A 19,351-nucleotide genomic window follows, 5' to 3' on the forward strand; every position below is an offset into this window, starting at 1 on the left:
CTTGGACTAAATCTAATTTTCTGCTTGCAAATTTTAGCAAAACAAAAGTTTTGGCAATTCTTTCATTTGTGTTTAATCATGTACACCATTGCCTTGATTATCCTATGTTAACAAACTCTATTTGGCTATAAATCATACTTGGAAATGTCCATGTGAAGCTCAATTGGGTACTGATTGCGTGCAATTGAAGGATAATTTGCTACTGAAGGAATCTGGAATAAATCAGCACACACACCCCTCAAAATATGTGACTAGGGTACAGACTGATTCATTTATAAAACACACACACACACACAAATGTACAAAACACATTAATTGCATCTGTAATTGAGACTAGGGATTGCCTGTGAAGAGTCCCTGTTAAACATATTTCTACCTTTTGCAATACAGGGATATTGGTTTTCTAATATGTAGATCCATGGTCATGTTTTTTCCATAATTATTGTGGTTATTGTGTAATAGCCTGGTCACTGGAAACTCTCTTGTTGTAATGCACAGCTAATATCAATCAATTTGAAAGGAAAGATTTCTCAAGGGAACTCATACAAATCAGCCGTGAAGCTGTAATCCAAACAAAATGTGGCACACATTTCAAGATACCTCTCTACCTTTATTATTAAGCACTGGAAACAATGTGTGGAGACAGCTGCTCTGAGGACAAGAGGATATTTTTTCCAACTTTGTGTGACCAAGGACACTCTGCCTTGTGGCAGTTTTTTTAGTGTGGGATTTTTTATTTTGAAAAATGAGGTTCATCTGAGGATATGAAATGCAATCTGAATAGATAACCTAGGTATAGAGTTGTAGAATTGAAAGGGACCCCCAAGGGTCATCTAGTGTAACCTGCACAATTCAGGAATCTCAGCTAAAGCCCCCAAGACATATGGCCATCCAACATCTGCTTAAAAGCCTCCAGTGAAGGAGAGTCCACAACCTCCCGAGGGAGACAGTTTCACTGTTGAACAGCTCTGACTGCCAGAAAGTTCTTCCTGATGTTTAGTCAGGATCTCCTTCGTTGTAAATTGAAGCCATTGGTTTGTGTCCTACCCTCCAGAGCAGGAGAAAAACAGCTTGTTCCCTCTTCCATGTGACAGCCCTTGAAATATATTTGAAGATGGCTATCATATTTCTCTTAGTCTTCTCTTTTCCAGGCTAAACATACCCAGTTCCTTCCACCGTTCCTTATAAGGCTTGGTTTCCAGACCCTTGACCATCTCCTCTGCACACCTTCCAGCTGGTCAACATCTTTCTTAAATTATGGTGCCCAGAATTAGACATAGTATTCCAGGTGTGGTCTGACCAAGACAGAATAGAGTGGTACTATTACTTTCCTTGATCTGGACACTACTGTTGATGCAACCTAGAGTAGCATTAGCTTTTTTTGCTGCTGCATCACACTGTTGACTTGTGTTCAACTTGTGGTCCACTAAGGCGCCTAGATCCTTTTCACATTTTCTGCTAGTAAGCCAGGTGTCCCCCCATCTTATATTTGTGTATCTGGTTCATCCTGCCTAAGTGCGGAACCTTACGTTTGTCCCTATTGAAATTCATTTTGTTAGCTTGGGCCCAGTTCTATCTGTTAAGGTCATCTTGAATCCTGATTATTTTCTTTTGCAGCATTAGCTACCCCTCCCGGTTTGGTGTCATCTGCAAATTTGATGAGCATCCCCTCAATTCCTTCATCCGAGTCAATTATAAAGATGTTGAACCCTGCAGCACCCCACTTGTCACTTTTTTCCAGGATAACAAGGAACCATTAATGATTACTCTGTGGGTTCGGTCAGTCAATCAGCTACAAATCCACCTAACAGTTATTCAACCCATATTTTACCAGCTTCCTCGCAAAAATATGATGGGGAACTTTGTCAAAAGCCTTACTGAAATCAAGATAAACTATTTCCACAGCATTTCTCTGATCCACCAAGCTTGTAACTCCAACAAAAAAAAGAAAAAAATGAGATTTGTCTGGTATGACTTATTTTTGAGAAACCCATGCTGAATCTTAGTAATTGCACCATCCTTTTCTAAAAAAACATCATTGTTATCTTAAGTATACCCCACAAGATTATTTAGCTAAATTATATTTTAGTCTGCTTGTGTTAAACTGTTGTCACCCGCTTAAAGGTCTAAAAATATGGCAGGGTGGATATTGAAATAACTCCTTTTGTTTCCAACCAAATTCTCAAATGTACAAAGAATCATTCCCTCTCAGTTGGTTAAATTGGCTATTGATAAATTGGCTGAGATTATTGATATATTTGGCTTTTACAGGGAGAAATCATTTAGAGTTATGTCAGGAGAATATGTGAGAGCTAACAGGGGCTTTATCTGCAGAAGTGAAATGTTTTCATTGCTGGCTATAAAAGAGGGAAAGCACAGCTCATACTGGAAGAGCTCAACTGTGGCGTGGCAGAACCATTGCCTTAAAATGATTGCACATAATAAGCTAAAAACTGGTTCTTGTCTGTTGCTTGCAAGTCCCCTAACTACTAGATGAGGGAGGGAGACTGCCTGTGAAGACAAGGAAAAGTCAGTATGGCTGGGACAGAAAGTTCCTACAAGACCTTTGTCAAGGATAAATTGTATGCAGTTGACAGGGTTTAACCGGAGGGAACCAGGGGGCTATTGAAAGACATCTGCTGCTAGGAGAGTTAAGGCACTGGGAGTCCAGTAACTGGTTGGATGGAGACAGAGAAGCAGGAATATAAGTAGAAAAAGAGTGGAAGCAGAACCCTGAAGGGAACAATTATTATACAGTAGTTATATCCAAATAAGATGGGAATAATTATGTCCTTGGCTTAAAGCAGGGTAGTCATCAGCAACATTTGACACACACACCCCCAACAGCACTTTTGTTGCCTTTCCAAAGCCAGGTTTGATGTGGGTTTGAGCAGGAATTCGCCTTTTACTTATGATATACACCAATAAATTATGTAGGGTTTGGGGCCATAAGTAGGAATAGTGAGCAGACGACACTAAATTGTAAATACATTTTTGTAGCCTCAGTATATTAACTTTTCTAGATTTGTTTCTTTTTAAACTAAATTTTAGGAAAAGAAATGTCACGGGTATTATAGTGAAAATTCTAGAAATAAACATTATGGGTTGTATTCCATTATGTCCTTCTGCTCATGGAAGCCTTTTTGCTCCAGCAAATTCCCCTTTCTCCTACCAACCTCGTTGCCACTTCATGCTGTTCCAACGGGTCCCCCTAAGCCTCTGGAGCAGTCTTGTGGGGTGGGATGTGCAAAGAGATGCAGAGGGAAGGGAATATCAGCTAAAGTAACCTTTTGTCCTCCATTTGAGAACAGAATTAAGTGGAGTCACTTTGTCTTACTCTGAAAGGTGGCAATTCAAGAAGTTCTCGTAAGCTGCTGTGGGTAATTTGAAAAACTGCTATTCCTAAATTAATAAATTAGAATGCCATTTTGTAAAACAATTTACTTGTGTTCACTGATAAAAACTGATTCCAGAATCAGATCTTGCCCTAGAGCCAGTTATTGTAAGTTCTTAAGCTGAATTTGCAGTTGGGAATCAAAGATAAATAGAAGGGCTTTTTCATGCAACATGTCATTAACATATAACATAAGGCGTGATGAAAAGCACAAGCTGAAATAGCTTTGAAGGGGGATTCACCAAATAAATGGAAGGTAAGTTGATCAATGACTGTTAGTCATAATAGTTAAATGAAGCCTTCATGTCCTGCTCTTGAAATTCCCAGGGGCAAGTGGCATGCAGCTTTTGGACGAAATAGGTGTTGAGCAACAAATATTATTGTTCTTATACTCTGACTTTTGTTTCCTTATATTACTTGCTTAGATTTCAAGTAATGTGATCACTACAGTTTATTATGGTGGGATTAAACATTTAACAGTGAGTGCAGGATTGTAGCCATAGTAATTTTAGTTCAAATTCCTAATCGGCAGTATCCAATTATTCAAAGCTGCTGCTGTACTGAATAAATATTTCATAAATGCAGTTGCCTGCATTAAATTCATTAACATCCAGGTAACTAGCTCCTTGGGATTTCCCCCTGTTCTAGTAATTATCATTTCGTAAAGATAATGGACATAGCACGTTTTGATGTGCATTTTGTTATACTCAGTTGATAACTTTTATTTCAATGAAATAGGTGTCTATTCTGGTGTCAAAAAAGTCTAGTAGGTGTGTTGATGTCAACATATTTTCCTTGGATGTCATTTGTTGACAAAATAGTTATGAAATAGGTGCTAATAAAGCATTGATATTCTTTTGGTAGCCAGAAGTGCAACTTGCTGAAGGCTTTGACGTCTTTATGCCGAAATCACAACTGGACTCTATATTAGCAAATTACACGCGTTCAGGAAGTCTGCTGTTTCGAAAGCTGGTGTGTGCATTTTTTGATGACAAGACCTTGGCCAACTCTTTACCCAATGGCAAGAGGAAAAGAGGTCTCAATGACAACCGAAAAGGACTAGACCAAAATATTGTGGGTGCAATAAAAGGTATTGTTTTCTTTTTAATATATATATATATATATCATCTAGTGGTTATGCTGTTTCACATTTTGGGAGTTGCTAAAAACACTGGTGATCTTTACACATTTTTCAAGCTCATCTGCAAGCCAGCCTTGGCTATGTGTTTCTGATTGTCTGATCTGAATCAACAACCTTTTGCATGGTCAAACTGTTTCAGGACTACATCATTTCAGATTGTAGGTTGAGGAATAACGAAATGTAGTACTGCACACATATCACTAATGACATTAAACCATCATGCCAGAATCCTTCATCACATTTAAGACTTGTTCCCTCGTTAACACGGAACACAGCTCCAAACTGGCACTACACGTGTACAAGGGCTTGTGTGAAAGACTGTACACTTGCTGATTTGTACATCTCAACTATTGTGTGCATGGACTGCACATTCATTGAATGTTACAGGTGAATAATAGTACAAATATACAGCTCAATTGTTGGTATACACAAGTACAAAGATTCTACACTTATTTAATGTAATATGTGAACACACATGCAGGGATACTTTTTTGGAAATGGGGGAATCATTCAAATATGCAGTTTCCAACCTACAGTTTAAAATGGTTCAGTGTGTATTTTACTGCACAACAAGATGCTTGTTTTCACTGGGCCTCTGTCTTAACTGAACCTTTTTGATGTGGTGCTTACAGAACAGCATTGAAGAAAGCTCATTATGCAACTGTGTATGATGATCTTCTTTTGTGAGAAATGAAATTATTAAATATAATGATTATCATCCCTAACATAATGATAGGGATGGCAAAATGCTATTGAGGGTCAATGAAATAAAATGTTGGTTTAAAATGTAGATATTAGGAAGCACACCATGGATTTTTAAGAGTTGTATTCTCTGGCCCCCATTTCTTTGAAATTTCCAACTACAAATTAATTATTTCACCTACAACATTCTTGGGGCATTGGGGTTGCAGCAGTGATGCTGCTGCAAGATTTTATGTTAACAGCTTAAAATGTTTCTTTTGATTAAGTGGTGCATACATTTTGATAAATAAATAAAATAAACAATATACCCTAGCCAAACATGTTGCTGGCTATGATAGCTCTGTGTGGAATGGAAAGGTAGAGAGGGTGGTTTGCTGGTTCACATTGTGGAGCCAAATAGCTCTCTGACCTGTATGTCTTCCTCTGTCTGGTGCCATTCCTGCAGACAGCTATGGAATCAGGAACCCAGCCCTTGCCATGCAGGTGGGACAAGCAAGCCCAGTTTGGTTTGTATAGCAGGGATTGTGGCTGCTGCTCTTCTTGTTCAGAGAGGTGGATAAAAAAATTAGGAACTAGGGTTTGTGCTTATTGCACACAATCTCCCGGCAACTATACTTGTGTGTAAGTCCAAATCTAACTGGAGTCCCACTCCACATCATATTTAGCCTAGTTACTAATCTGACATTAGCTGTTGCTTTTGACTTGTAAGACAGAACTTGAAGTGAGCACTGAAAATGGGGAGGCGGCTTACATATATGCTGCCAGTCAGGCAAACTGCCTTCACTTGTTTGTACAGTGGTACCTCTACTTACGAATTTAATGCGTTCCGAATGCACATTCGTAAGTCGAAAAAAATTGTAAGTCGAATCCCATAGGAATGCATTGGGAGAAAAAATTCGTAAGTAGAAGCAACCCTATATAAAAATTCGTAAGTAGAAAAAAATCCTATCTAAACCGCATCCAAGATGGCGGACGGAGCTCCATTCGTAAGTAGAAACATTCGTATGTAGAGTTATTCGTAAGTAGAGGTAACACTGTATTGTGTTTTATCCTGCATACCTGAGCATAGCCATTTTAATCTGGAGGTATCAATATGGTTCCGTTTAGCTTCAGGGGCTTTGTCAGCACCAGCCTGCTACTTCAGAAATCTGAAGTCTATGGCTCACCAGTTGTTCCTGGACTACAGCTTCTATTGTTCCCAGATCATTGGTCTTACTGGTTGAAACTGATCAAAGGTGGAGTTCAGCAGTGTCTGTAGTGCCATAAGTTCCCCATCAATGCCCTAACCTAAGGCTGTTCTCAAATACTGATCATTTTCAGTTACATCCAGCAGCTGATAGTATCTGGAGTGGTACTGCTAGGCACTGTTTATAATAAGAGGGCTCTCTTTATATTGTCTTTATGGTATCACACAAGGGATGCTGCATTGAGGACTTTGATATGCTGGATGGGGGTTCCTCTCCCAGAAGCAAACACAAGGGATGGCAGGCACCCTGTGGAACTTAACTCTGCCTGGCTCCATTTGCACGTTCTGCCTTCCAAGAGCTGTTCGGCTGGATACTATGGGCCCATTTATCCCTTGTGGTGGCTCAGCCAGTGTAAGATCTCACTAAGAATGAAAAGATGTTCTTTGCAGCATTGCCACTGGGTTCCTCTGTAGCCCTTTCAGATGTTCTGTAATCATACTTTTGGCTCTACTCAATGAATCAATTAAGAGTGTAAAGAAAAATGTTTACTGGGTAGTTTTATATCAATGACAGTTGTTCTCTCGCACTTTAGAAATGTGCACTTTTAAGCAAAGAAAATTTCAGAGTATTCCCCCCCTTTTTTACATCTGGTATTTTTAATAGTAGAGTGATGGTCATCAAAGGATGAGAATGTTTGCAGAAGTGAAGCCTTAAAGATGGGCTTGTAGCTTAGTGTGTGGTTTGGGTACTTTTTAAAGCTGGCTTTGCTACACATTTCTCCCCATAGCCCATCTTTGTCTACCTGGACTGTTGCCTTTGTTCACTGCCTCACTTTTACCTGTTCCTCAGGTCTTTAGCCCAGCTTTCCCCAACTTGCCCTCCCCCCAAATATATTTTGAGCTACAACTGTAGTGGGGAACCTCTAGCCCACAGGCCTCTATAGGCCCACCAGGCCTCCCCATTTGGCCCATGAGACCGTTTGGGCCAAGCCACACCCACACCCACTTGACCTATAATGGGATGGATAAACATGTGACTGATCCAAGAGGGGCTTTGCAGGCACCACTAATCACAAGGTCTGACTGTCAGCTGATTGTTGTGCCCCTGGGCACACTTCCGTTGTGGATGTGTGGTGGCACTTTTGAATGGGAGCAAATATCAGCTCTCTTCCCTGGTAGGGCCCCCCCCCCAACATCTTAAGTTGCCAAAAATGCAATGTTGCCTATCAATGAAAACTATTGATTTCCTAACTGAAATATGGGTACAGATCTAGGAAATCAATGGAGTGTTACATCTTGGGAATATCAAATAAAAAGCATCCAGGGGTCTGGTGGAGAGAGCAGGGAAGGACCCTTCTAAGACCTTGTGGTCCTTGGGGTTGACCACTGGGGTGAAGCCAGGCTGTTTTAGCTCATCGTTGGGGCCATGTTAGAGGCCTGCATGGCTCCATGCTTGGCTCTATTTCTTGGATAGTTCTTAATCAGGAAGTACAGTGGAGGAATTGAGGTTGGCTGCATGAAACATGCAAGTAGGGCAGCGAGAGGAGCTGATTGGTCATTTGCCTGGTGATAGCATAGCTGACATTCATCCTTCATTCAAAGCTGCTGTTGTTGTAAGGAGCATCTGAGGCTGTCTCTCAGGTTAAAGGCCACCAGTTCCCCAACCGCACTGAAATACTTCCTGTTTTTCTTTACTTCCTCGTACTCCCACATTTCGTACAAAGATTACCATAATCAAGGACAAAAGTGGTAAGGACCTAACAGAAGCAGAAGACATCAAGAAGAGGTGGCAAGAATACACAGAGGAATTATACCAGAAAGATATGGAGGTCTCGTACACCCCAGGTAGTGTGGTTGCTGACCTTGAGCCAGACATCTTGGAGAGTGAAGTCAAATGGGCCTTAGAAAGCACTGCTAATAACAAGGCCAGTGGAAGTGATGATATTCCAGCTGAACTATTTAAAATTTCAAAAGATGATGCTGTTAAGGTGCTACACCCAATATGCCAGCAAGTTTGGAAAACTCAGCAATGGCCAGAGGATTGGAGAAGATCAGTCTACATCCCAATTCCAAAGAAGGGCAGTGCCAAAGAATGCTCCAACTACCGCACAATTGCACTCATTTCACACGCTAGCAAGGTTATGCTCAAAATTCTACAAGGCAGGCTTAGGCAGTATGTGGACCGAGAACTCCCAGAAGTGCAAGCTGGATTTCGAAAGGGCAGAGGAACCAGAGACCAAATAGCAAACATGCGCTGGATTATGGAGAAAGCTAGAGAGTTCCAGAAAAACGTCTACTTCTGCTTCATTGACTATGCAAAAGCCTTTGACTGTGTCGACCACAGTAAACTATGGCAAGTTCTTAAAGAAATGGGAGTGCCTGATCACCTCATCTGTCTGCTGAGAAATCTCTATGTGGGACAAGAAGCTACAGTTAGAACTGGATATGGAACAACTGATTGGTTCAAAATTGGGAAAGGAGTACGACAAGGTTGTATATTGTCTCCCTGCTTATTTAACTTATATGCAGAATTCATCATGCGAAAGGCTGGACTAGATGAATCCCAAGCCGGAATTAAGATTGCCGGAAGAAATATCAACAACCTCAGATATGCTGATGACACAACCTTGATGGCAGAAAGCGAGGAGGAATTAAAGAACCTTTTAATGAGGGTGAAAGAGGAGAGCGCAAAATATGGTCTGAAGCTCAACATCAAAAAAACCAAGATCATGGCCACCGGTCCCATCACCTCCTGGCAAATAGAAGGGGAAGAAATGGAGGCAGTGAGAGATTTTACTTTCTTGGGCTCCTTGATCACTGCAGATGGTGACAGCAGTCACGAAATTAAAAGACGCCTGCTTCTTGGGAGAAAAGCAATGACAAACCTAGACAGCATCTTAAAAAGCAGAGACATCACCTTGCCGACAAAGGTCCGTATAGTTAAAGCTATGGTTTTCCCAGTAGTGATGTATGGAACTGAGAGCTGGAGCATAAAGAAGGCTGATCGCCGAAGAATTGATGCTTTTGAATTGTGGTGCTGGAGGAGACTCTTGAGAGTCCCATGGACTGCAAGAAGATCAAACCTATCAATTCTTAAGGAAATCAGCCCTGAGTGCACCCTGGAAGGACAGATCATGAAGCTGAGGCTCCAATACTTTGGCCACCTCATGAGAAGAGAAGAATCCTTGGAAAAGACCCTGATGTTGGGAAAGATTGAGGGCACTAGGAGAAGGGGACGACAGAGGACAAGATGGTTGGACAGTGTTCTCGAAGCTACGAACATGAGTTTGACCAAACTGCGGGAGGCAGTGGAAGACAGGAGTGCCTGGCGTGCTATGGTCCGTGGGGTCACGAAGAGTCGGACACGACTAAACGACTAAACAACAACAACTCCCACTCCTGACCATTCTGGTTAAACAGCCCGGGAGCAATAAGGCATATAAATAGTGAACTCAGACAGTAGTGTAAAATGTTATTATAAAGATACCTGATTATATTTTTTGAATCTTTCACAGAAGACTAAGACAGATGATCTATATCTCCTTTTCCCCTTTTGTAATTAAAAAAATACTTTAAAAAAATGACGTGTCAATATTTTGTTTCACGAGGAAGCAGTGTTGTCAAATATATTCATCTGTTCATAAAAAGCACTGATGTGTAGATGAAATGTAGCTTGAAATGTGCATGAAAGGTTTACCCTTGTTAATTCTGTTTTATAGAATCAAAGCCAAATGTTGGTCATATTTGCATGTAATGCTGAACAGTAGTTTAGTGCTACATGGGTTGAGCTGGAAGGAGCCCAACCAAAAGCATCTGCCTCCCATGCTGCCCTATCCACTTTCCACTGCAGCCACTGCTGGGTTTAGTTTCACTTTTATGGAATCCTGGCTTAGTATTGCATGTGAACCAGAGAGCCTAGCTTGGCATTACATTTAACCCATGGGTTGTAAAGCTAGCCTGTTTAAATAATATGTTTGTCATGAACCATGATCTCTGGTTCACAACAGAATTCTCCAAAAATGAAATAAAAATTTTCAGAAGTCTTCTTCCTGACTGCATGGGGGAGAGTAAGTGTGGAGAGAGGTGTGTAAGCCCAACAATTTGTCTTGGCTTGTTCCACTTCATCTGAGTAACATTTTATGTGCATGTTACCACTGTGGACCCAGGTGGCTCTGTGGTTAAACCACTGAGCCTAGGGCTTGCTGATCAGAAGGTCGGCGGTTCGAATCCCTGTGACGGGGTGAGCTCCCGTTGCTTGGTCCCAGCTCCTGCCAACCTAGCAGTTCGAAAGCACGTCAAAATGCAAGTAGATAAATAGGAACTGCTACAGCGGGAAGGTAAACGGTGTTTTCATGTGCTGCTCTGGTTTGCCAGAAGCGGCTTTGTCATGCTGGCCACATGACCTGGAAGCTATACGCCGGCTCCCTTGGCCAATAATGCGAGATGAGCGCGCAACCCCAGAGTCGGTCACGACTGGACCTAATGGTCAGGGGTCCCTTTACCTTTTTTACCACTGTGTTTTCAAATTTCATAGTTTCGTGTGTCACTTTGTTCCGGAGATTCCAAGGCAATATTTTGTGGTGTTCTCTGATCTTTCTAGTTAATAATATTTCTGGAATGTCAATGCCATCTTCTGCTAATGTTTTTCAACATGGTAAACATTTGCAGAGTGCTTAGCTTACCTAATATATGCAAAATCTCTTGGTTATTTGAGTGCTTTCAAACAGCTACAATCCAAACTTATATTGCAAGTTAGTTTGTCTGAAGGTCTCTCATGTTAGTATCTTCCTGCACTTAGAAAATCATTTGGGAAGAATAAATTTACATGCTGACTTTGCTCAATCATGGAGATTTTAAGTTACAAAAATGTAAACATCCAGTTCTCACATTTTATATAAAATGTAGAATGTTGTTGTGATTTTACTTTGCTTGTGTCTGGTTACTTAAACCTTGGTTTGCAGTTTTCCATCTTTTTCAACCTTTTGTTAAAGAGATTATTTGTACCTTCTGTTTTTAGTGTTCACAGAAAAATACTGCACTGCAAACCATGTGGATAAACTACCCGGCCCAAGAGACTGGGTACAGATTCTTCAGGATCAAATCAAACTGGCAAGAAGACGGTTAAAAAGAGGCTCAGGTAAGGGAGGGTTAGAGGTAGAAAGCAGAATGAATGCAGATAGCAAGGTGGCAAGACAAACAGTATGACAGTGAGCAGCCTGAACCCAGCCTTTAAGAATTACTGAGGAAGGACTCTGCTCCTAAGGGCTGGTTTATGCCTATGTACATTTCTTAGTCTTGTCACTCAACTAGTTATAATGACTCAGAGTTGAATATCTGAATCACCTCCATTGAAATGTTTTGTGTCTTATGATGGCAAGCCAGCGCTTGACATTACAGACCTCAGGAGATTCACTGAGACAACTGGTGTTACTCCTCACCTGTCTTGGTGCATCCTTTTTAAAACTGTTGCATTAGAGTGATTATTCCAAAGCTTCAGCTGAAACAGAGCCAGGGTTCTCAAGGCTTAGGGTAGAACCTCTCTAAGACTTGTTCTGGTTGGTGAAGAACTGGTGGTACAGCTTCCTTGTTTTCACTGCTTTTACATTTCCTTGAGCTACTCCATCACTTTCAGTGGACCTGTGAGTCAATGTGGTTAGAATTTAAGCCCTATTCATTCATTACTTGTCTTTGGAACGCACAAGGTTTCAAGCCAGAACATGCTAGCTGCACCCTCCAACCATATGTTGCCATCTGATAGGGAACCCCAGATCATAAGTAGCTGCTTGAACACACCAGCTGCACATAATGAGAAGACCAAAGGGCAGTGATAGCATGGCAAGATGACATCAGGGCAAGGAACAAGGCCCCGCTCCAGCTTGAAACCATGAGTGCCTTACATGCCTGTAACATGAGGGCTATAGAATCCTCTGGGTGATGAAGACCTATTTCACCATTTGCTCTGTGTGTGGTTCCAGAAATCAACTTCTAACTGCAACATTTACTCAAACGATCTTGTGACTTTTTGAGGTGAAAATAATCTGCTGTAAAGCTTGACATTTAACATCAACTGTATAGCTTCTGTTTTGTATTAAACATCACAGTCAGTTTTCATTACTGCTGTACCATTAAAAAACAACAACCAGACCTCTACTTTAATATCCCATGGGAGCGGGGCTCATGGTTCTTGCACATATAAGCAGATCAGAATATTACCTAGGTTTGTGGTACTCAGTGAGTATAATGTGTATGCTCAACACCCCTTTGGTAAGAATCACAAGAAATATTTTTATATAACACAGTATCCACTGAGAATATAGGGGTTTTTTTATAAAAAAGTAAGTTTTGCTTTCATACTTAAAAATATCCAAAGAGGCACACAGTATTTAAAAAGGACCAATAACAGTCTTAAGTACAATAATGCAATAAAAATCACAACCCAATATTACTTCTCCATGAAGCAACCTAAAACCATAAAAATAAAGCAACATTGATTTATGGTCCCTTTCCCAACCTAAAGTGGACATTAATGTACACTGCTTTTTGACCATATGAAATTGTCTGATATAAAATCAGTTCATTAGCCTGTGTAGCCCAGTATTGTCTTCTGTGACTGAAAGTGGCTGTCCCAGGGCTCAGGTAGAGAGCTCTTTCTAACGTCTGCTCCAATTTAACTCTAGGGACCAGGGATTGAACCTTCTGTATGCAAGGCTCTGCCCTTGAGTATAGTCCTTCAGTCAGTTTAGTGTTGGGAGCACTCATTTTGCTTGATGGGAAGTTCAGTGAAACTCTGGCACAATTGCTGTTGGCCTAAAAAGATGTGATTGCTTCCAATGTAAAAAATGTGAGATGTGTTTATCAGGCATCCCCAAACTGTGGCCCTCCAGATGTTTTGGCCTACAACTCCCATGATCCCTAGCTAACAGGACCAGTGGTCAGGGATGATGGGAATTGTAGTCCAAAAATCTGGAGGGCCGAAGTTTGGGGATGCCTGGTTTAACTGCTGCTTAGGTGGAGACAGAATATCATCCTTGTGGGTGTAGAGCTAACCTGCTTAAATCATGAAACCCGTACCTGCATAATGCAGACAAATACTGTACAGCAAAAATCTTTCCATGTGTATGAAGCAATATGACTATCAACCATGAGACTTGTAAAGCTATTCATGTAGTATATGGAGTTGGCGCTGTGAGAGCTTTGGAGCAAACTATCACATTTGGCATTATTTATACCTACTTTTCAGAGAACTGGATATTTATCAGTCACCTTCTGAAGGGAACTGGTTATTGTCTTATGGAGCAGCTCTTCCTTTGAATTCACTAAGTTCTTAAAATGCTTCTAATTTGTAGGGGTTTTGATGCATTCATGTAGTACACTTGCCTGTTTTCCATACCACTTTTCCCATTTAATTTTATTACTACTGTTTTACTTAATTTTGATTGTATTATGGAGAAATAATATATTTTATGTATTGTCTTTATTTAGTAGAGACAGCCGACTGTGATGAGAAACTGGACCTTTCTCTACTACAAACAGGTAAAAAAGCTGTTGGTTAATAAAAACAAATTGGCCATTTGTTTGCTTATAGTCTCATTAGAATGGGGCTGTCTGGAATAACCTTGCACAATATAACACCTGTGGGTTAAACCACAGAGCCTAGGGCTTGCTGATCAGAAGGTCGGCGGTTCAAATCCCCGCGACGGGGTGAGCTCCCGTTGCTCGGTCCCTGCTCCTGCCAACCTAGCAGTTCGAAAGCATGTCAAAGTGCAAGTAGATAAATAGGTACCACTCCAGCGGGAAGGTAAACGGCGTTTCCGTGCACTGCTCTGGTTTGCCAGAAGTGGCTTAGTCATGCTGGCCACATGACCCAGAAGCTGTCTGTGGACACACACCAGCTCCCTTGGCCTATAGAGCGAGATGAGTGCTGTAACTCCAGAGTCGTCCGCGACTGGACCTAACGGTCAGGGGTCCCTTTACCTTTACCTAAACTTACATTTTCCTTTGCCACTACATGCCTCACATTTTCTTACTCTCTGTCCACACTGCCTGTTCCATAGTGCTGGGAGTGGAGGTTATTCCATGCTGAAATGCTCCTCCACTGGAGGCAGGGGACTGAACATAAAACACTACAATTCAGGAAGAAGGCCAGACAACACCCTTCTTCCTGACATCATTGTGCCTGTGCACAAGGAGTCCTTCATTGTGTGGCAATGTCCCTCCCTCCCCGTGAAATAAGACACAAGACACAATGAATAAATTTTAAGTGGGTGAAAAGGCCACAACTTTATTGGTTACGGATGTTAAGCAGTATTGGCTTAGGCATTGGAACCTAACCGGCTATATCCGACTGCAACCCGTGTGTTACAGTCCGGGAGAAATTAACCACCAGAAAGGAGCCCAGTGACGTACATCTACCGGAACACCTCCTATGGCCACCGTTGGGGGGGTGCCATAAGGCCTTGACCTCCGCAGGCTCAGGACAAAGAGGCAAAGCCCCACCTCCCAGCCAACCCTATTGGTCGGCCCAGGTCTGACGGAGGCGGGAACTCCCACCTCGCGAGGGGGCTGAGCTCTCAGTCCCCATCGCGAGAGTTCGGTCGGGGCCAGCCCACAACACCACCTCTGTGGGGATGCGGAAGTGGTTTTACAGAGAAGCATTGAAAATGTGACCTTATAACAATCAGAAGTCTAGGGAAAGCTTTCGTACTCAGTAACTACAGAATATATAAATCTGTCCTCAGATCACAGACATTATAAAGATCTCTTCACTCTTACTCTTGCTCCCCACACCCAATCAAGCAATCAAAGCAATTTATGTAAGAAGACATGACCATCAATTTCCTTAACAAAGTCTTTATATGTCAGCTTTTAATTGCTTTAGTAATTTTATTTAGTATTTTACTGGTGCCCATTTCATCTCATGCAATTTCTTAGTGCTGCTAATTTTTATACTAGCAAAAGTTTATAAGTGAGACACAAAGAGGCAGACACATTAGTAGAAATCTTATTTCTTTAGTCTCCTTTCTGCAAAATGTGCATAAGGAGAAAAATCAGCTAATATTAGCCATAAAAACAGAAAAGCTTACTTAAAATGCCTGCTAAAATTAAATCTAAACCAAACACCTGAAGTTCAGTGGGGAGGGGGCCTGTTTATCACCTCCAAGAGGGTGTTCCACAGAATGGGGACCCCAACACCAAATGCATGGATTCTGGTGTATACGGGCTGTGCATCAGAGCCATGGGGGGACTACTAACAGCAACTCTCCTAGAGACCTCAGTGGCTGGGCCCTGATATAAGGCATCAAGTGGTCCTTTAGGCTTTTAAGCACTGAAACTTTGTGCTGGTGGTTGTCTGTTCCTACCAACAGTCTAGCCATAGCATTTTACACCAGCTGGAGCTTCTAGACCAGCTCTAAGGGAAGGCCCACATGGAGCACACTGCAATAACTGAGTCTTGAAGTACATAATGGATGTCTGTAGCTGGTCACGGGCCCTCTACTTGAGCCTTCATCGGCAAAGATGGATCCAGAAGCCTGCTCTTTCAGGAGGAGTGCAGCCTCATCCAGAACAGGCAACTGACCAGTCTACCTACCTGCCATTCCTCCATCTTCCCAGGGTTCAACTTTGGGTTATTAGCCCTTCTCCAGTCCATCACTAGGACAGCGATTCAGATTATGCATAGCCTCTTCTGACTCAGATGTTAGGAAATCATAGAATGGTAGAGTTGGAAGATTCCCCAAGGGTCATCTAGTCCAACCCCCTGTAATGCAGGAATCTCAGCTTAAGCATCCATGACAGATGGCCACCCACCTTGCTTTAAAACCCCCAAGGAAGGAGAGTCCACCACCTCTTGTGGGACTTGTTCCACTGCTGAACAGCTCTTACTGTCAGATAGTTTTTCCGAATGTTGAGTCAAAATCGCCTTTCTTGTAACTTGAAGCCATTGGTTTGAGTCCTACCCTCCAGAGCAGGAGAAAACAAGCTTGTTCACCCTCCCATGTGACAGCCCTTGAGACATTTGAAGATGGCTATCCTATCTCCTCTCAGTCTCCTCTTTTCCAAGCTAAACTGACCCAGCTCTCTCAACCTATTTGTCCCTACTGAAATTTGTTTTGTTCATTTGGCCCTGTTCCCCAATCTCTTAAAGTCATCTTGAATCCCAATTCTGGCTTCAGCAGCATTGGCTACCACTCCCAGTGGACAGACGACACACTGCCCCCAAAGGCTGAATGGCCTCATTCAGTGGCTTCATTTCAAAGTTGAAGAGCATTGGGGACAATATTTTTGCCCTGCAATGCAATCTCCCAATACTGTTATCTGGACATGACTCTCCAGGTTGTGGGGGGGTTATCATTTGTGCTATATTCTGTTGGCCTCCCAGAGTGGCTAGGGAAACCCAGCCAGATAGGGAGGGTATAAATAATAAAATTATTATTAAGTGACCCAAAATAAAAGTGAGCAATCAGGGGAGGGGAGATCATTATAATTATATATATTTGTAGGGAGGGTGGGGTGGGAGAGTTCTGTTTAAGTGCCCTCTGTATTATGTTTTGGGGAAAACCTCAATAGAGCGGTGCTGTTCTTCCCACTTTGCAGATTAATTTCAGATATTTGATAGACCCTCCCTTGCATTGTTATGTAAGTGCTTTGTTCTCCATCCATGTGTGTAATATTTTTAGATGAATTCCCTGTTGCTCTTAATACACACCATGTGTTCTCTCCCTTATTCACCACTTCTATGTACTGGATTTCCCTCACAGTAATTAATACCTTTCCATAAGTGATTCCCAGGGGTTGTAATAAAGATACATACCAAGAAATAAATTATGGACAGCCTGTTAGTGTTCTAATTCTATTGCAGACAACACCTTTTATTACTTTAATGTTGAAATCCATAGGTTACTTTTAATACTGGTGTCTCAGCTCCTAAGCCCAGCTCTTCTTTTTCAGGTAACCTCTTTGAAACCACACATTCTGCACCAGAGTTTCACTAGCAGATCCAGACGTCTTTACTTTTGAGCAGGACACCAGCGTTATTTTCAGACTTCTTCAATATCTGTGTTCTCTATCCTGGCCTCAATCTTAAGTTTGTTCATGCTTTTGTAACATAGGGTAACAAAGCCACAAAATTACTTGTTTCTTATTTTAATCAGAATAGACTTGTTCAGCAAGGATATAGTGCAATTAATCTGATAACCACTGAAATAGAACAACTTTTGTCTTTATGATTGCATTTCCCCACATAAGTATATGCATGCATGCTGGCTGTTTGTTCCATCTTTGATTAAACATTGAAACATTAACAGAGTTAAGGGCCTCCCTTAGAAAGGTGTTCTGAAGGACCCCATTTCAAATTGGATTCTTGTGCAGAAATCAAAGGACTAAAAAGCTTCAAAGTTAATGAATCATTAGTCATCTGTTCTGAAGACCCTTCCCCTCCCCATCTTTCCTTAGCCTTTGATTTTCCTTCCTGGCAAAAGATGGTAAATTGCCAAGAATTCTTCTCTGCAAAAGTTGCAATATGGTATTTGACCATAAGAGCCCCACTAATTGATGCTAATATATTGCCTGGTGTTTTGTCCAGAACAAGTACAGTGGTACCTCGCAAGACAAATGCCCTGCAAGACGAATATTGTGAATATTGTAGGCCAAGGATGAAGGAAATTGGCCCAGAATCTGCAAATTAATTTCCACGACAGATTTGTTTTTTGAAATTTCAGATAGATGACCAAACATCCTCTGGGTCAAGCTCCACACACTCCATTGTAATCAGATATATTAATATTCTATCAGATATATTAATATTTGTTATCCCCTGGATCATGGGTGGTACTGGGAAAGAGAGGCCAGTGTACAAAATATGAACCCTAAATCATATTAATATATATATAATCCCATCTTATCACTTGCCAGTTAACTAATATTTATATTAAATTCCTTCCAAAACGTATATATTTATCGCCATTGTGTATTGATCTCCTTACCTCATTCCTCAGAGTTAAAAATAATGCAAGTGTTCTGCTCCCTGCCAAATATTTTTGGCTTATTTTATATTTCTGCTTTCAAAAGGAAACTTTGACATGGATGTTCATGAATTTATACACTGGTCTTTAAGGTTATTAACCACAAAAGCCCATAATAACAACTGAAGATATGGTTTATGTATTCTTGTTACCTTTTGAAGAATCGGGCTTCTGTCCTAGTCTGTGTATGAAAAGGTCATACTTCCAATGAAGGATTAATGAATGTTATATAATGAAAATTTCATAGTCATCTTAAGCACACCAGAAGACACTGCTGTAGATGTTTATGCAGAATCTTTTGTGTTTGTTCAACTCAGGCTGAATAACTACTTCTACTGCAGTTTAACACTTTCATGGAATTTTACACATAATGTGTAATTATTACACATGGAATTGTTGAAATGTGGCTGTGTTCTCTTGATGACAAGATAAACCTGACTTGCACTGCAGTCTTTAAAAAGTACATTTTCTCCTTAGAGATGGAAAGGATTTAGAGACTGTTCCCTCTGGAACAGAACTACTTAGTCTCCCCAGTAAATCTACAAAGAAGGCATACATATTGTAACAGTTAACCAACAATCAGCATTCTTTTAATAAATCTTAAAAATAATAGTATTCTTGTCTACTTACTGTGACTACTGTTCAAATTTTTTCAGAAGTCTTTTTAGAGGTTTTATTAGGAAATCATTCCATATTTAGGTAAAAAAAAAAGTACCAGTATCTCAATCTTATGTATATAAGTTTTATTAATATGTACATATTTAGCTATTTTTTAAATTACTATGTTCTTAATAAAACCAACAAGGGACTAGTTGTGAATTGGTGCATAAGATTGTGTTGTGTTATCAATCTCTGGGAATCTGTCAAGTTCAGAAAAAAACACACAATAAATTACTCTAATTCAACAA

General features: G+C 41.0%; 1 protein-coding gene across 3 annotated transcripts in view; it reads left to right on the forward strand.

Moving 5' to 3' along the window:
* Positions 1–19,351, forward strand: part of BEND7 (BEN domain containing 7) — a 56,480-nt gene extending 37,129 nt beyond the window's left edge. For all 3 annotated transcript variants that reach the window (XM_035127127.3, XM_035127128.3, XM_060279476.2), the window contains 4 exons: positions 4,259–4,484; positions 11,441–11,560; positions 13,906–13,956; positions 17,371–19,351. In XM_035127127.3, coding sequence (XP_034983018.2) covers positions 4,259–4,484; positions 11,441–11,560; positions 13,906–13,956; positions 17,371–17,414 — 441 coding nt within the window. In that variant the 3' untranslated portion in view covers positions 17,415–19,351. The remainder of the gene's footprint in view (positions 1–4,258; positions 4,485–11,440; positions 11,561–13,905; positions 13,957–17,370) is intronic.

The sequence above is a fragment of the Zootoca vivipara genome, chromosome 9 (genome assembly GCF_965207765.1).
Source record: "Zootoca vivipara chromosome 9, rZooViv2.hap1.1, whole genome shotgun sequence".
NCBI classification, from domain to species: domain Eukaryota; kingdom Metazoa; phylum Chordata; class Lepidosauria; order Squamata; family Lacertidae; genus Zootoca; species Zootoca vivipara.